At 46.0% G+C, this 19,321-nt stretch overlaps 1 protein-coding gene across 4 annotated transcripts in view; it reads right to left on the reverse strand.

Moving 5' to 3' along the window:
* Positions 1-17,384, reverse strand: part of DENND1A (DENN domain containing 1A) — a 754,510-nt gene extending 737,126 nt beyond the window's left edge. For all 4 annotated transcript variants that reach the window (XM_073639759.1, XM_073639756.1, XM_073639757.1 and 1 more), the window contains exon 1: positions 17,212-17,384. In XM_073639759.1, coding sequence (XP_073495860.1) covers positions 17,212-17,228 — 17 coding nt within the window. In that variant the 5' untranslated portion in view covers positions 17,229-17,384. The remainder of the gene's footprint in view (positions 1-17,211) is intronic.
* Positions 17,385-19,321: the final 1,937 nt, after the last annotated feature.

Here is a 19,321-nt window from a genome sequence, read left to right on the forward strand (position 1 = left end):
GGAAGCTTCAGAGACTCCAAGCTGAACAGATTAATCTGTGCACTGCTGTCAGAAACCTGCACCGTTTAATATGAAGGAGAAGTGCTTCTGATCAGAGCAGGAGTGTGTGAAATCAGACGCTGGGGTCTTCTGGCCCCTTTCTGTCGTGGTAAGACACTGTAATCACGCCGCTGCATTTTGTTTGACAGCTCATTCTAAAGCACATCTGTGCAGAGAGATGTCAATCAAAGCCCTGGGGTGTGTTTACAGCCACCTAGAGCGGCTCCAGGCATGCCTCTATAAATGAAAGCCGGCGGCTCCTGGTAAGAATAAAGTTAATTTCCTTCAGGCAGCCGCACTTTCACTAAGGTGTCAGAAACACAATGGAACACTATTAACCGTGTTTCAGAACATGACAGCTTACCTTAAATGGGGCTTATAATGTAATTTCCCTATTTCATATACCTAACCACAAAGTTAGCCCAATCTCGTGGAAGTCAGTGTAATGCACACGCCCGGGCTGAGCGGCGTGTGCGTGTGATTGTAGTGATTCCACTGGACCATGCCGGAGAGTGAATGCCTGGAGGGGCATAACTAGGTATTCACCCGATCCGACCAGGGTCGCACGACGGCATACGACGCCAGTGCACCAAGGAGGAACCGAGCAGAGGGACCAGGTGCTACTCCAGGACAGACCCCGGACACGGCTGTTGACCCACACAGGGGAATACAGGAACAGACTGGTAGGCTGGCACACAGACTGGTGGGTATAGGCAGGCACGACTGGTATGCAGGCAGGCGGGTATGCAGGCAGGGGGGTACAGGCAAGCACAGCTAGAGTGCAGACAGGAAGGCACTAGCAGGTAGGAACACAGGCAGGATAGGACCCAGTACACACTGGGGCTCAGGGACAATACAGGCAGAGGGGTACAGGCAAGCACAGCTAGAGTGCAGACAGGGAGGCACTAGCAGGTAGGGACACTGGCGGGATAGGACCCAGTACACACTGGGACTCAGGAACAGAACCACAGATGTGGCGGACAAACACAGCAGAGTGAGGCCGCCCAGAGAGGTGAGCGAGAACAGGGCAGGACAAAGCCGCCTGGAGCGGTGAGCAAGAGTAGAGCAGGACAAGGCCGCCAGGAGCGGTGAGCAAAGGGTCAGAGCTGAGCGAGACTGCCGGAGCAGTGAGCAAGAGTAAAGCAGGACGAGACCGCCTGGAGCGGTGAGCAAGAGTGGAGCAAGACTGCCGGAGCAGTGAGCAAAAGGATAAGAGCGGAGCGAGACTGCCGGAGCAGTGAGCAAAAGGGTCAGAGCGGAGCAAGGCTGCCGGAGCAGCGAGCAAAAGAGTCAGAGCAGGCTAGAACCGCCGGAGCGGTAAGCAAAGGAGTCAGAGCAGGCTAGAACCGCCGGAGCGGTGAGCAAAGGAGACAGAGCAGGCTAGAACCGCCGGAGCGGTGAGCAAAGGAGTCAGAGCAGGCAAGGCTGAGCAGGGGGGACAGGGCTCTGTTCAACTGGCGGTCCTCCGCCTGGTCAGAGGGGTGTAGAGACTCACGGGTAACCTCTGCTTCAGAGTACACTAGGTCGGACTCACTGGACGAAGCAAGCGAGGTATCAGATCCAGGATATAGGAAAGTCTCTGTCCATTCACCACCAGGTGGCACCCAGAAGGGTTCTGGAGACAACTGGAGGTCCTCCGCCTGGTCGGAGGGGTGTAGAGACTCGGGAGTAACCACTGCTTCGGAGTACACTAGGTTGGACTCAGTGGACGAAGCGAGCGAGGTATCAGGTACAGAGTATAGGAGAGTCTCTGTCCTTTCGCTACCAGGTAGCACCCCGAAGGGTTCTGGAGACAACTGGAGGTCCTCCGCCTGGTCGGAGGGGTGTAGAGACTCGGGGGTAACTACCACTTTGGGGTACCCATTGTCAGGCTCACAGGACGAAGCGGACAAAGTATCGAGTACCGGGTGTAGAGAAGTCTCTCTCCATTTGTCATCGAGTGGTATCCCGGAGGATTCAGGAGGCAACAGGGGGTCCTCCACCAGGTAGTAGAGGTGCACAGACTCTGAGGTAACCACAGCTTTGGAGCATCCTTGGACATGCACACCGGTTAAAGTGGGTGAAGCATCTGATGCCGGGTGCAGGAAGTTCTCCTGTGTGGAGTCTGGATGGGCAGAAGTCTCTTCGGGCAGGAGAACTGGTGCACTACCCACGCACATTACCCGTTGGGGCTTCTCCGGGATACAGGGAGATGAAGCTTCAGTAGGGACTTCAAGGTTGGGGTCAGGAGGTCTCAGGTAGGACAGACCCTGGCGTGACGGCTTGCCTCTACGTCTAGCACGTCTGGACTGCCTCTTGAGGTTGGGAGAAGTATTCCGGAAAGCGTAGTCACCCTGTGAGGATTCTGGGTGGGCAGTAGTCTCATTGGGCTGGAGGACTATTGCGCTACCCACACACATTACCCGTCGGGGCTGCTCCGGGATATTGGGAAGTGAAGCTTCAGCAGGGGCTTCAGGGTTAGGGTCCTCGAAGACCATACGAAAGGCCACCAGGAAGGCCTGCAGGTCAAGGACGACAGGATCCCATGCTTCCCATAGGGGGGTGACCCATTTCAAGGCATCACCCGCTAGGTAGTCAATCATAAAGGCCACTTTAGCCCAATCGGAAGGAAAATAGAGAGGGTAGGCCTTAAAGTGTAGCATGCATTGCTCCACAAATGCACGACACTGTCTTGGATCCCCATAGTAACGTGGCGGATCCGCAGGAACGAGAGCTGATAGATCCATCTGGACGGTGCGTAATTCGCCTGGAACTCAGCTAAGGAAAAAAAAAAATTATTTATTTATTTTAATGCATGTATTCACTGGAAAACTTCTCAGAGAGCGAAGGCCGTGGGGCTCAACGGGAACCATGGCCTGAGCATGCTGTAATGCACACGCCCGGGCTGAGCGGCGTGTGCGTGTGATTGTAGTGATTCCACTGGACCGTGCCGGAGAGTGAATGCCTGGAGGGGCATAACTAGGTATTCACCCGATCCGACCAGGGTCGCACGACGGCATACGACGCCAGTGCACCATGGAGGAACCGAGCAGAGGGACCAGGTGCTACTCCAGGACAGACCCCGGACACTGCCTATACCCACCAGTCTGTTGTGCCAGCCTGCAGGAACAGACTGGTAGGCTGGCACACAGACTGGTGGGTATAGGCAGGCACGACTGGTATGCAGGCAGGCGGGTATGCAGGCAGGGGGGCACAGGCAAGCACAGCTAGAGTGCAGACAGGAAGGCACTAGCAGGTAGGAACACAGGCAGGATAGGACCCAGTACACACTGGGACTCAGGAACAATACAGGCAGAGGGGTACAGGCAAGAACAGCTAGAGTGCAGACAGGGAGGCACTAGCAGGTAGGGACACTGGCGGGATAGGACCCAGTACACACTGGGACTCAGGAACAGAACCACAGATGTGGCGGACAAACACAGCAGAGTGAGGCCGCCCAGAGAGGTGAGCGAGAACAGGGCAGGACAAAGCCGCCTGGAGCGGTGAGCAAGAGTAGAGCAGGACAAGGCCGCCAGGAGCGGTGAGCAAAGGGTCAGAGCTGAGCGAGACTGCCGGAGCAGTGAGCAAGAGTAAAGCAGGACGAGACCGCCTGGAGCGGTGAGCAAGAGTGGAGCAAGACTGCCGGAGCAGTGAGCAAAAGGATAAGAGCGGAGCGAGACTGCCGGAGCAGTGAGCAAAAGGGTCAGAGCGGAGCAAGGCTGCCGGAGCAGCGAGCAAAAGAGTCAGAGCAGGCTAGAACCGCCGGAGCGGTAAGCAAAGGAGTCAGAGCAGGCTAGAACCGCCGGAGCGGTGAGCAAAGGAGACAGAGCAGGCTAGAACCGCCGGAGCGGTGAGCAAAGGAGTCAGAGCAGGCAAGGCTGAGCAGGGGGGACAGGGCTCTGTTCACACGGAACAGACAGGAAGGGAAAGGCAGAGCCAGATACCCACAGGGTACTTGCAGTGAAGTAGCGAGTGGACCACAAACTCACAAACGGGAGTACAGAGACAACAAGCAGGAGTTAGGTACGAGTTCAGACTCTGCAGAAAAAGGAAGGGAACGGACATAGAGGCAAAACAGGTAAAGGATAGGAGAGAGTTCAGACTGGAACTGAGTGTACGGAGGAGACCGACACTGCAGCGGAATACAGGAGCGGGTCTGGGAATACGGCCCCCAGAGAGGCAGGATGAACAGGCAAGGAGCGTGTTCAGACAGGACAGACAAGATACAGGAGCGGGTCTAGGTAATCGGCCCCTAGAAGGCGGGAGGAACAGGCTAGGAGCGTGTTCAGACAGGACAGACAAGATACAGGAACGGATCTAGGTAATCGGCCCCTAGAAGGCGGAAGGAACAGGCTAGGAGCGTGTTCAGACAGGCCTGGAAATACAGCCTCCAGGATAGGCAGACAAGAGAACACAGACAGGACTCAGTTCAGACACGGGAACTGATACCGCAAGGCAGGAGACATAGACAGGACTCGGTTCAGACACGGGAACTGAAACCGCAAGGCAGGAGACATAGACAGGACTCAGTTCAGACACGGGAACTGAAACCGCAAGGCAGGAGACATAGACAGGACTCAGTTCAGACACAGGAACTGATACCGCAAGGCAGGAGACATAGACAGGACTCAGTTCAGACACGGGAACGGATACCGCAAAGCAGGAGACAAAGAACAGGACCTGGCACCTTCAGAGTGCAAGCACACACTGAATGAAACACTATGCTCAGGCAGGGATAGATGGGAGCAGCTGAGCTATATACCAGGTGACAGACAGCAATAGGCTGAGGACGCACAAGGGGTGTGACCCACAGCAGGTACAAAAAGCAGGAAGTGATCGGGCGCCGCCCTTAAGCAGCAGAAACAGACACAAACAGACAGCATGGAGGGAAGCCAGAGAGACATTCTGGACTGGAGATCAAGTGCGCGCTCTTGCACAGTGGGAGATGGACCACCATGCAAGGACGCTGCCAGGTATGTTACAGTCAGCTGATCCAATTATATGTTTATGGAGTATTGGTGGAAATCTATGTATATATGGTGATACCATACAAACATCTACACAGCCCAAGCCAGCCTCAAGTCCAGCATCCTAATTCTAGTTAATAATGCTAACCATTACTGTCAACATGCTGCCCTGGTTTCATTTACTAAACTAAAGGCCATTTCAATAAAAAATAAAGAATAAACCTTTAAGGGAATCTGTCACCAGATTTGATTTTTGCCACCTAACAGAGCAGCATGATATAGAGACAGAGACCCTGATTCCAGTGAGGTGTCACTTACTGGGCTGCTTGCTGTAGTTTTAATAAAAAACAGCAGGAGATTATCACTAGAGGACTAGTGACCCTGCTGCCCTGTAGTCCTCCATATTCATGAGCTCCGTATAACCCACCCCCACCACCGATTGGCTGCTTTCTGCCTATGTACAGTGCACACAAAAAGCAGCCAATCAGTGGTATGGGTGGGGTTATACTCAGCATTCAGAGAACTTAGTAGCAAATAAAACAGTGATTATTAACAAAACAGCAGCAAGCAGCCCAATAAGTGACACGTCACTGGAATCAGGGTCTCTGCCCCTACGTCATACTGTGAATTAATCACAGGGACGGGTTTCATCAACTTATCTCTCTGCTCTGATTGGCTGGATTTTCTGAATTGGTCGAGCCGGTCTCGGATTCATGCTGCCTTTTAATGGTCAATGAGAAGGGACAGAATCTGATCTGCCGCATCCAGTAAGGCTCATGTAAAACCAAAGGCCAAGACTTCTATGTGAAGAGTTATTGGAGGCTTTGACTTCTATTCTCTGTTAAATCTATTAACAATTGAACTAGTCCAACTAATGGGAATACTAGCCGCAAATTCCTAATCTTCTATTAGGAGAATGGTCATCGGTGAACCCCGGTCTGTGCCAATTTCTGTCCGCCATACTCTCCATGCAGTTCTCCACTAAAGTCTATAAGCGGCACACTCCTGTTTCCAAAAGGAAAGAAAAACGAGTGTACGACTTTCGAAGCAACCATATTATTCAGTTTTAGAAATTTTGCATGTGGTCCTACTTTTAGGGCTAACCGTATAAGGTAAAATATACATGCTAGAACACATTACTGCTGGAGCCTATTGCTGAAAACTATCAAAAATGTATTAACTTCGGTGATATGCAAGGACAGGGTTGGACAAAATCGACTCGAAAGTTGAGTTTAACCTCTCAAGGTGGGAGCCAATTTGTCTTTTTTTAGTGGCCTGGCAAGAAGACCATATATAAATAGAAGCCCCCCTCCCTAAAAAAAGATGTGCACATTTCTAGGACTATTTGGCTCCTGGAATTTTGCAACTTTCTTCTAGGATATAACAGATTATTCTGTGATAAAAGTATATATATATATATATATATATATATATATATATATATATATATATCACTCAAAAAAGCCCAAAATAAATAAGGAGAAAATTTGGTTTCCGAGGAACATCTGTGAGGTTGAATATGATACCATGAGGTAGGTTATGCCCACACATACAGAGAATATTTATAATGTGGCACCTTGGATCCAACACTACATATTTGACAACCGTCACTTCCCTAGTTTTATGATGATCAGATTTCCTGATGTACAAATGTGTCTTCAAGTTTTACATCTGGTAATGATGACGGAAACTGACTGAGCCAGCACTACAGCAAACAACCATGAATAATTTATACTCAGGATTCACTAGGATTACTACCAACTCTACATTAACCCCTTTTTTTTCGGAATGATCCCACTGCCCGTCTACAGGTAAACTCTGCAAAGCAGCTCAACTAAGCGTAAGCCACAAAATATCTGGGGGTTCCTCTCTTCGTTTTAAATCCATTAACAAAGACTTACATACAGTCATGGCCAAAAGTGTTGGCACCCTTGAAACTGTTATCCACCATCCAGACTATCCTGCGTTGCAACCTTTCATCAATTTTTCTCTGTCGCCCACGTCCAGGGAGATTAGCTACAGTGCCATGGGTTGTAAGCTTCTTGATTATGTTGCGCACTGTGGACAAAGGAACATCAAGATCTCTGGAGATGGACTGGAGATTGTTGATATTGTTCAACAGTTTTGGTTCTCAAGTCCTCAGACAGTTCTCTTCTCCTCTTTCTGTTCTCCATGCTTATTGTGGCAGACACAGACACACAATGCAAAGATTGAGTCAACTTCTCCCCTTTTTATCTGGTTTCAGGTGTGATTTTTATATTGCCCACATCTGTTACTTGCCACAGGTGAGTGTGAACGAGCATCACATGCTTGAAACACAGTTGTTTACCCACAATTTCGGAAAGGTGACAACAACTTTTTGGGGGTTGTGTGTGAAATTATGTCCAATTTGCCTTTTTTTTTCACTGTTTTTCTTTGTGTTGTTCCAATACAAACAAAAGGAATAAACATGTTTATAACAAAAAATGAGTAATTGCAATCATTTTCTCGGAGAAATACTTCCTTTTCTGGAACAATTTAAGGGTGAAAACACTTTCGGCCATGACTGTATTGCTGACATATTCTTAGGATAGGTTATAGATATCAAATCAGTAGGGGTCTTACACGCCGGCATTTGGCCACATGTATACAGGGTATAGAGTCGAAAAAGCACAACTCCGTACACTGCATAGTGGCCATTTATACGTACTGCAGATTACCTCCCATTCACTTCAACAGTAACTGAGACTGTCAGACAAGAGACAATAAGAAAAATAATAATTCAGATTAGTTAAAACTAATACACTAAAGTGGATTAGTGTCACCGGCTCTGGTGGTCTACAGTAGTGAAAGGGGTTAATACTTAATTCCCTTTTCCCGTAGTGGTTCCTACGTGAGCAGAGACAGCCCTAGCCACAGACTAGAAGATGGCAACACGGATCTATACTGCCTGAAAGGCCGTCGAGTGCTTCAAGTTCGTCCTATAGAACCGGAGGGCAGAGCAGAGTGCAAATTACCTACAGAAGGGAAAGTGTGCTGAAATAGAAAGATCCCAGAGTGAGTAAAACAAACCATGAAATACAAAATAAATGATTAAGTATGTACTGTTAGAGAATATGCCACCTTCTTCCTAAATACAAACAAAAGACAGATGCTGAGTAAAGAACATAAACAGCAGAGAGATAAACCCTAGCTGGTCTTTCACTGACAGGCTTTAACTACAGTAGTATGGCTGGACTTCCAAATGAGATTATCACCAGCAGGGGGAAAGTATATAAAGCAGCACCCGAAAGGTGATAGGCAGACAAATGAGTAAATGAAAACACCTGTTACCCTAAAAAGACTGAAGCAAGGATAACAGAAACTAAACACCCGGACAAAAGGTGTATCTGCTGTGCTTTGTGGTCGGAGAAGTCAACCACAAAGCACAGGCTTAAGGGTTTGAACCCAGACGCATGACAGGATGATGGATGAAAACAGGTGAATGGGAGCAGGGGGAATTTGAGTCAAACTTATTGTTAATTTATCTTATTATTATTATTCACTTTATTTTTTATCCCCCTCCCATGAGGCTTGAAACTACGATTGTCTGTACTATGTACAAAATATATTTATTTTTATTTATTTATTTTACTCACCTCTATAGCGCCATTAATTCCATAGCGCTTTACAGACATTCTCATCACTGTCCCCATCGGGGCTCACAATCTACATTCCCTATCAGTATGTCTTTGGAGTGTGGGAAGAAACCAGAGAACCCGGAGGAAACTCACGCAAACACGGGGAGAACATACAAACTCCTTGCAGATGTTGTCCTTGGGGGGGGATTTGAACCCAGGACCCCAGTGCTGTAAGGCTGCGGTGCTAACCACTGAGCCACCGTGCATATCATATAAAGCCAAGCTAAGGGTATGTGCACACACGTTGTGTTTTGCTGCGTATTTGCAGCAGATATTTATGTAAATTTTCAGCTGCGTCTGGCATTACCAGCAAAGTGTATGAGAAACCAGAATTAACTGTTCCCATGCTGCTTTTTTGTTTGCTGCGTATTTTCCGTGATTAGAAAAATGCTGAAAGAAGTGACATGTCACTTCTTTCAGCGTTTTTTCAGCGTTTTTTTACCCATAGGAAGTGATGGGGGGATGAAAAAACGCTACAAAAACGCAGCTTGCTGCATATTTGCAGCGTTTTTGATGGCAAAGTAGAATGGGAGTCTTTTTTTCACAGAACTTTATGTGCATTACTAAATAGAGACAGGACAGCTAAACCTGCGTTTTTGATGCAGCTAGTCTCCTGCCAGAGAAAAGTTATCAGCAGATTTCGTGCAGATTTTGGTGCAGAAAACGTGAAAAAACACAACGTGTGTGCACATGCCCAATGGCTGAGTTTGACAGAAGCACCAAAATGATGGTGACTGGGGAGGGGTCTTCATAGGCCCCAGCTGCCATCTCAAGATCACGTTATGGGGGCTATGGTGGGTACCCGTATGAATTCTATTTTGGAATTGTGCATTTAAGTGGTTAAATTGGCACTAAAGGCAGATGCTGGCTATATAACAAAGCACCTGTGGGAAGAGGTGAAAATCCAGCGGATTCCTTATCCTGCACTGATTCTTCTGTCGCATATGAATGGCATGTAAAATACCCCATTTAATTGCGTTACCAGGGGGTGCCAAAGCACATTCGTTTGGATCACTTTCACTAGTTCGGTCAGGATTCACAGTTTTTACACGATCTTGCACAATCCATTTTTTTTTTCACTGATTTCTGGTTGTCTTCAGTTTAGCTCAGTTTCAGAGTAAAGAATTTGGAGTGTAATAATAAAGCTAAATCAGTGGTTTTAGATCATGCGGACTGCAGATTTCAGATGCCTTACATACCAGGAACCACCTCTATTACCACCGGTGCACTCAAGGTCTCCGGTAACAGCTTCGGCCCATTACAGTATGTTGCAATGTACAGCGAGGAAATGAGACGATCACCAAGGGAATCAATTCAGGACAGGACTCGGCTTGTAAAATATGGGTGTTAATGCAAGTCAATACAAAACATATACAATGAAATACGTAGCAAACATATATTCTATATATTCCTGTGTATAGAAACAGTGAAACCTCTCTACAAGGCTCACATTTTGGAATACCACCCAACTATCCAGACAGATTTTCAGTTTCATAGTCTGAGAGGAAGACTAAAAGCCTATCAGTGCAATACATATCAGATGTCCTGCGATATCTGCCACCATGACGTTATTAGTTCTGTAAGTTGTGAGATGGGACCTCCTCCATGGATTGGACTTCATTTTCCATCACATCCCTCAGGGGATGCAGATCTGGAGAATTTGCAGTGAAATTATTGCTTTGAACATTTTTGGCACGTTCCTGAGACCGTTCCTGAACAATATAGAGTGTAAACCTTTATACCATTGGGATACAAAGATGTTTTTGGCCTGCAAAAAAAAAAAGTAATATCCACATTAATGCCAGGGCCCAAGGTTTCCCAGCAGATCACTGGGCTTCACAAAGATTGCACAGTTTCCTTCTTCATATCGTGTACTCCTTTGCCATCACTTGTCCATGTTACACGACTCCCGAACATCTGTCGTTCATCTGTCGAGGACAAATTCTTCCATTGCTCCATGGTGTAGTTCTGATCACAGGTATGGTCTGCAGTTAACAGTTTGACAGGTCTATGGCTAAACGGCCCAAAAATAGCTCCAATATGGGCTCCAACACCTTTCAAAAATATCAATGCACCTTAGATGTCCATTACTTGGTTGTTGGTTCACCAATTATCGTTCTTTGGACCAGTTTTGCATGTCCTACAAAATCTGACATTTTAGAGATGCTGCGACTCATCTAGCCATTACATTTTGACCCCTGTCAATCAGGTCCTTAGGCTTTTGCCACATCACCTTTAAGAACTGTTTACTAGCTGCCTAAATATATCTCACATCTTGATTGATGCCATGGTCAGTTGATAATCAGTTTTACTCACTGCACCTCTAATAAAAAGGTCCCAGCAACAGGAGGAGTTCACCGTTTCGTTGATTATAACAAGAACTGGTTAAACTCCAGATGAAGCCACAATGGTGAAACTCGAGTGGATTCATATATAAATAACTATATGCTGATTTTTCATCATCTGTTTTGGGACTACAATAGATAAAAAAAAAGAAGTGTGCAGATTAGCCATTGAGTTGCAGTCCTTCACAATGGTGAGTTGCTGTCTTGTTCTTTGTTTCAACTTATAGAAGATAAAGACGATAGTAGATTCGGCAAATCCAGAGAAAGAGACACAGGAAATAGAGAAATGCGAAGGTAGTATTAAGTTGTGGTCGTCAACAACAATGATGGAGTGGATTCCTTTTGCAATGAATGTGGACCCTAACCGGTGCGAAACCGGAACATGCACATGACTGTCTTCTAGAGATATATACATACACCGTGCTTCAGCTGATGCACAGTGTATGTAAATATGTTTGTATATTGGCTACAGAGTATATCGTACAACTGCAAAATAATTTAATGCTGAAGGGGCTACGATGGGTACAGGCAAGAATCCCATAATGGAATCGTGCATTTTAGTTAAACAGCAGTGATCGACGCTAAAGACAGATGAAGGTGTGCAGGCCCCTTTTGTGCAGTTTGTGTTGGGGGTTGTGGCATGGTTTATCCATTTATCTTACTAATAAAGGAACCAGGCTTAGTTCATGATAAAACCTCTCTCTCTTCCACATTTAATTTGAGACTTGTCTGGGCACAATAAGAGGTGTACGACTAGAGTTAGAGACCAGACATATAAGGTCACCTTGTCGTTGTTGGATGGCTTTTGTGATTTTTGATAAAAATAAATGATAATTAAGAAAATCTATTTTTTGGGATTGCTACTCAAAACGAAGAAGACAAAGATACTAACTACTGCCAGGTACGACCCGGACAAGTTTGAGATGGACGGCAAAGAATCAGAAGTTGTAAAGGACTTCAATCTACTTGGATCAATGATCACTCAAGATGCAACGATGACTCCGGAAGTCAATAGGAGAATAGCTAGGGGCAAATCAACAATGAAGTCACTGGACGAGGTCTTTAAATCAAGGAACATTTCACTGGTGAAGGAGACATGGCTCGTACATAGTCTGGTCTTTTCTGTAGTAACAAATGGATGCGAAACCTGGAAGATAAAGAAACAAGCAGGGTTGTGGAGGCGGAGTCGGTATAAAAAGGACCGACTCCTAAAATATATAATAAATTGGGTTCATTAGTACAATGTAGTATGTGCTGTGAATGTTTTCATAAGAATTTGGGAAAGGTATGAAATGTCCTATAAATGTATGTTCTGTTCCTGATCTAAGGATCTTGGATTTCAGTTGAGATGAATCTGTGCTGCACTTTATGTACAAGCTCAGTAGTGAGGCCGTGGAGTCAGGGAAATTGAAGAGTCAGAGGTTTGGCTTACTGACTCCACAGCCCTGGAAACAAGACAGAAAAGGAATCTACCCTTGGAAATGTGGTGCTGGAGAAGGATGTTATCAATACCATAGATGGCAAGAAGATCAAACCAATCATTTTTGGAACAAAATCAAGCCAGACATGTCACGGGAAGCAGGGATCACCAAGCTACGACTTGCCTACTGTGGACACATCATACAAAGAGAGCAATCACTGGAGAAGTACATCATGGTCAGAAGAAAAGAAGGAAACAGGTGAAGAGGAAGACCAGCAATCCGAGGGCTCGATACTATCAAGATAAAGGCAGAGAAGACCCTGGTGGATCTATCTAGGAAGCACAAGATCAATCGTCCTACAGAGCGTTCATCCATTAAGTCGCCATGGCTCGAGATTGAGCCAAAGGACATGAAATAATAATCGTGATAGTGGAACTAGTGGAATTTGTGTATTCATTAATCAAAGTGTGCTGACGTACAGTATACATATATCTTTTTGTACATTGGTTGGCCATAGCGTATTTGTGCACCTGCATATTAATTTAGTATTAAAAGTTTGTGGGACCTATTTTGTGTTTTCTGACCAAGTCTGAATCTCTAGTGTAGGTATTGAACGCGAGTGACTTCGGTCGACTATTAGTCTATGTTCCAATCATGAGTAGTGAGTTTTTGAGGTTGAAGACTTTCTGCAGCATTTCTTCACCCATTAGAAAAATTCAGATTACGGTACTTGCTTTTTTTTACATGCGTTTTTATCATGTTTTTGAAACTTCAATTTTTATCTATTTTTGGTATGTCGTGTTATTATTTAAGCAGCTTTATTTTTAATACTTCCTGATATTCGGCTTTGAAAAAACTTTTGTTGTGTGGATTACATGCCTTTCCGCAGTGCACATACATGATTTACTTGCGGATTTTCCAATCTAATGCAAGTCTATGGGTAAAATCAGCACATAAAACGTGCCAGCATACCCGCAAGAGAAATTGACATGTTATGGATTTCAATCATGCACCTCATGTCAGTTTACGGAGTGTAAAAAAAAAAAGCGCAGTGTGCAGGAGATTTCTATAAATCCCACCACTGTGCCACAACTGTAAATGCTGCGTTTTTTTGTGCAGCGAAAATACACAGATCAAAAACTCATTATGGGAACTTAAAGGGGTTGTCTGGGCTTAAACTACAAGTCTGCAGTCATTCTGTGTGACTGCAGACTTGTGAATCATGAAAAAAAGGTTAGGACTGCAGGGGCCAAAAATTAGTAACTAACATATTGTCACGGGTGTGACAGACAGTCGCTATGGATTTAGCTGTAGAAGGTCGCTGGGCTTGGCATTGCAGATGCCTTCTTACTCCTTCTTCCTTTAGGACCCATCGGCGACCTTCCTCCTGCTGTTAATTGACACACCCTTGAATGGGAGTTAAAAACTCTCAGTTTGCTGCAGGAAATCGCCAGTGATACTTCTATATACCTTTGTGCATGCTTGGAGCACTAGCTGTTGGCTGGCTTCTTCTCTGGTGCCCTTGGAGGACAGTTGGCATTACTCCTCTAGTGTCTGCTCAAGCTAAATTTATACCCTTTGTCTACCTTTTTGTCTTTAGTTTGTAGTGGGGCCTGACCAGTGCTCATCCCCTTCCCCTATCTAGGGCCAAGCTCTAGGGACATACAGGGTTTAGGGTCCTGCTCGGCGATAGGTGTGGAACCTATATAGGGATGTAGGGTAGGCAGGGTGATATTAGATCAGTCTCGGGGTCTCCACTTCCTTTTTCCCTAATGTCTGGGCTTCCTCCCCCTTTTTCCTCCATGTTGCACATAGTCTTTCCCACACCTTGCGTGACACATATAGAAAAAAAAACCTAAAAGGAATATTTTTACTAGATATGCATTAAAAATGAAGGACTAAACAGACAGAAATAATTGGCAACATATCTACAAAAGTGAGAAAATATACCAGAACAGCCAGGCAAATGGAAGGCACTAAATTATCCTAGACTCAATTCTGGGTGTATAACTGCCTGTCCGCGGACATTGTCACCCTATTGATAATCGATAATGGTGCCCCCACTCCTCAGTGGCTGTCCCTTTGAAAGCCATATGTGACCCTCACAATCACATACAGTAGAAAAGGGCACATCTACATAGTGTACAATAAATACTTGTAGTATTACTTGCAATATACCTACTCATCGTCACATTCCTACTAGAAGAGCACGGCATCGCTCAGTGCAAGTGTACAGAGCCAGGCCGGACACATCTAGTCTGAATGTGGCCAGGAGCATGGATATCACATACTTGTGATCATATGACTGCCGTTCCCAGTGCTGACAGTGCAGAATCCTGACAGAGCGCAATCTGAGGATTGCCAAGTCAGCAGTCACATAAAGTGACTGCAGACTTGTAGTTTTAGACCGGAAAACCCCTTTAACCTTAGGGGTTAAGTCGGCTGAGGCATGGCATCCCGCTCTTCTTGAAGGGTGGCCTTCAAGTCACTGAGGTTCTGGGGTACAGAGTTACGAGCCTCTACACGGCAACTCAACTAATCCCATAGGTTTTCTATGGTATTCAGGTCTGTAGAAAGTGCAGGCCGCTCCATTTGAGGTACCCCAGTCTCCAGCAGCCATTCCCCAATGATGCGACCTCGATGAGCCAAAGCATTGCCATCCATAAAGATGAAATTAGGCCTGTGTTGTTCATGCAGAGGTACAATGACTAGAATAATGATGTTATTCTAGTAGTAGGTGCTTGTCACTGTACCATTCACAAGGTGTACGACAGTTCTGTATTGACTAAAGATCTGCCCACACTGTAACACCGCCACCACCACCAAAGGCTCGTCTGGTGACAACAGTGGCGGATGCATAGCGCTCTCCTTGTCGTCTCCAACATTGTTGCCGGCCATCGTTTCTGCTCAGTGTGAATAGACTTTCATCAGTGAACAGCACTGAGGCCCCTGGTCCCTCGTCCAGCGTAGATGCTCCCTGGCCCATGCAAGACGATGACGCCAGTGCCTGGCGGTGTGGTCAGGTATCCTTGCAGGTTGTCTACCACACGGATGTAAACAGATTCGAATGGTCTGACGTGACACTTTGGTGCCTCTCACCTCCCTTAAATGTGCCTGGAGTTGTGCGGGGTTCACCATCCGGTTCTGAAGGGCATTGTTCAGAATGAAGTGGTCATCAGTGGGGGAGGTGGCCAAAGGACGTCCACTTCACTGCCTTTCTGTGACTCTTCCAGTCTCTCTGTTGCAACCTGCTGATGACTCTGTGACAATCTAAGCTCAGTGGCCACCTCTGTCTGAGAACAATCTACTTGAAGCCTCGCAATTGCCGGTATTGTTAGGTGTCGTCTTGGTCTCATGATGTCAAAATGTGAACAGCATGACGTGGAGGACTGTTTAATATCAATTCTAATTGAACCCCAAAATCTATTGGCCGATTCATGAATCAAACACCTGTTGTGTATTTTGCCATTATTAAGATCCTTGTTCAAGAACAGAAATTTGTGGAAAAAGTACTGAGGCATTGAACAGTTGGACATACGCACTCAAAAGTTTAGAGACCACACATTAAGTTCACCTGAAAAGGTTAGAGGGCATTTTAGGATCATCCTAAAAAAGTCAAATATCCCTAATGTATATCAGTAAGACCATGAGCAGAGCCCCCTCCCTCCAAATATTTAGAGAATTTGACACTGACAAGAACATTAGGCCACAGCTGTACAACATGTATGGTCATGTCTAGCCCAAAGATTTATGTAGCTTTTCTTTTTGTCTGCATGGATGGATGGGAATGAAAGGAAACATGTAATTTGCCATTGTGGAGTCGGGACATGCAGCAACTACCATAAACAACGCAAACGTGACAACTCAACTCCTGCCGGGGACCAGCTACAACATAAGACATAGGTGGTGATTTATCAAGTGGTGGAAATTGGAGCAACCAATCAGATTGCAGCTCTTATCATCCCAAGGTCTTTAGGACAATGAAAGCAGCATTATGATTGGTTGTCAGTGACAAATTGTATAAATCCAATATACAATAGTGACAGAGACGATCCGGAGTGACGTGTGCCATCGCCATGATGGAATTGAGATTTTACACACTGGTTACATAGATCATGAATGGGGTGGAGCATTCAGGACTCTGTTCTTGGGATTCTAAAGCCCCCCAACTTGGGATCGCTGGGGGTCCCAAAGGTTGGACATCCAGGGATCAGCAATTTATAATGTGTAGGGGGTAACTTGTATTTTTTGGAGGGGGGAAATAACTTGGCACCATAGGAACCAATCCCGGCTCAGCTTCCTTTTCCGCCCAGAGCTTTTGATAAATGGAAGCTGCTCTGTGATTGGTTGCTATGGGAAACAGAGTTGCTGTTTTTTTCTTTTAGACAGTTTGATAAATCTGCCTACAGTTACCATAGCAACCGGTCGACTGCTCGCCTTTTCCTGCGGGAAAATGAAAGTTACAGCCTCACTGGTTGCCAAGGACAACGCCTCCATTTTTTTTTCTTTGCAATATTTGCATGCAAACGTCTAAACGATAAGAAAAGGCGAAATTCATCCGAACACAAAGTCACTTTCTTCCGTTTCTTATCGCGATATACAGAGAATCAGAGAATCGTGTCACATACTGGAGACTCCAACACCAAAACAAAGGCAATATGACATAGAACAACATAAACATGTGGGAATAAACATGTCAGGAGCCAGGAGGGGCAGCAGAAAGCACAGTACACACTGCAGACAGCAGACAGCACACTGCAGACAGCACACTGCACACTGCAGCCCGGCCCTGAGCACTCACCTCACCCTGGAGCCCATCCTCTCCGCTGTCCCTCTGCTCTGGGGCTCCGCTCCCTCTCACACACACAGGGACATGGTACATACAGATCCTGGGGACTAAAGGACCTGACAATGATGGGAGATACCAGATCTCAGCAGCTACAGGACCTGTGGTGACGTCAGGACCATGTGATCAGTCACGTGTGTGGGAGGAGTCAGACTCAGTACTTCGCTGTGCTGCTGATAAAATCTACAGGAGCCAGAAGTGGAGAAAGTCAGGGAACTAAGCAGATAACACAGAGCTCTGCTCCGTATACATACAGTCATACACGGCTCTGCTCCGTATACATACAGTCATACAAGGCTCTGCTCCGTATACATACAGTCATACACGGCTCTGCTCCGTATACATACAGTCATACACGGCTCTGCTCCATATACATACAGTCATACACGGCTCTGCTCCGTATACATACAGTCATACACGGCTCTGCTCCGTATACATACAGTAATACACGGCTCTGCTCCGTATACATACAGTAATACACGGCTCTGCTTCGTATACATACAGTAATACAAAGCTCTGCTCCGTATACATACAGTAATACAAAGCTCTGCTCCGTATACATACAGTGATACACGGCTCTGCTCCGTATACATACAGTAATACACGGCTCTGCTCCGTATACATACAGTAATACAAAGCTCTGCACCGTATACATACAGTCATACAAGGCTCTGCTCCGTATACATACAGTCATACACGGCTCTGCTCCGTATACATACAGTAATACAAGGCTCTGCTCCGTATACATACAGTAATACACGGCTCTGCTCTGTATACATACAGTAATACACGGCTCTGCTACGTATACATACAGTCATACACGGCTCTGCTCTGTATACATACAGTAATACACGGCTCTGCTCCGTATACATACAGTAATACACGGCTCTGCTCCGTATGCATACAGTCATACACGGCTCTGCTCCGTATACATACAGTCATACACGGCTCTGCTCCGTATACATACAGTCATACAAGGCTCTGTTCCGTATACATACAGTCATACACGGCTCTGCTCCGTATACATACAGTAATACACGGCTCTGCTCCGTATACATACAGTCATACACGGCTCTGCTCCGTATACATACAGTAATACACGGCTCTGCTCCGTATACATACAGTAATACACGGCTCTGCTCCGTATACATACAGTAATACACGGCTCTGCTCCGTATACATACAGTAATACACGGCTCTGCTTCGTATACATACAGTAATACAAAGCTCTGCTCCGTATACATACAGTAATACAAAGCTCTGCTCCGTATACATACAGTGATACACGGCTCTGCTCCGTATACATACAGTAATACACGGCTCTGCTCCGTATACATACAGTAATACAAAGCTCTGCACCGTATACATACAGTCATACAAGGCTCTGCTCCGTATACATACAGTCATACACGGCTCTGCTCCGTATACATACAGTAATACAAGGCTCTGCTCCGTATACATACAGTAATACACGGCTCTGCTCTGTATACATACAGTAATACACGGCTCTGCTACGTATACATACAGTCATACACGGCTCTGCTCTGTATACATACAGTAATACACGGCTCTGCTCCGTATACATACAGTAATACACGGCTCTGCTCCGTATGCATACAGTCATACACGGCTCTGCTCCGTATACATACAGTCATACACGGCTCTGCTCCGTATACATACAGTCATATATACGGCTCTGCTCCGTATACCTACAGTCATACACGGCTCTGCTCTGTATACATACAGTCATACACGGCTCTGCTCCGTATACATACAGTAATACACGGCTCTGCTCCGTATACATACAGTAATACACTGCTCTGTAACATATACATACAGTCATACACGGCTATGCTCCGTATACATACAGTAATACACGGCTCTGCTCCGTATACATACAGTAATACAAGGCTCTGCTCCGTATACATACAGTCATACACGGCTCTGCTCCGTATACATACAGTAATACAAGGCTCTGCTCCGTATACATACAGTCATACACGGCTCTGCTCTGTATACATACAGTAATACAAGGCTCTGCTCCGTATACATACAGTCATACACG

Source organism: Phyllobates terribilis, unplaced genomic scaffold (genome assembly GCF_046119375.1).
Source record: "Phyllobates terribilis strain yellow unplaced genomic scaffold, ASM4611937v1 Scaffold_7__3_contigs__length_470593459, whole genome shotgun sequence".
Taxonomy (NCBI): Eukaryota; Metazoa; Chordata; class Amphibia; order Anura; family Dendrobatidae; genus Phyllobates; species Phyllobates terribilis.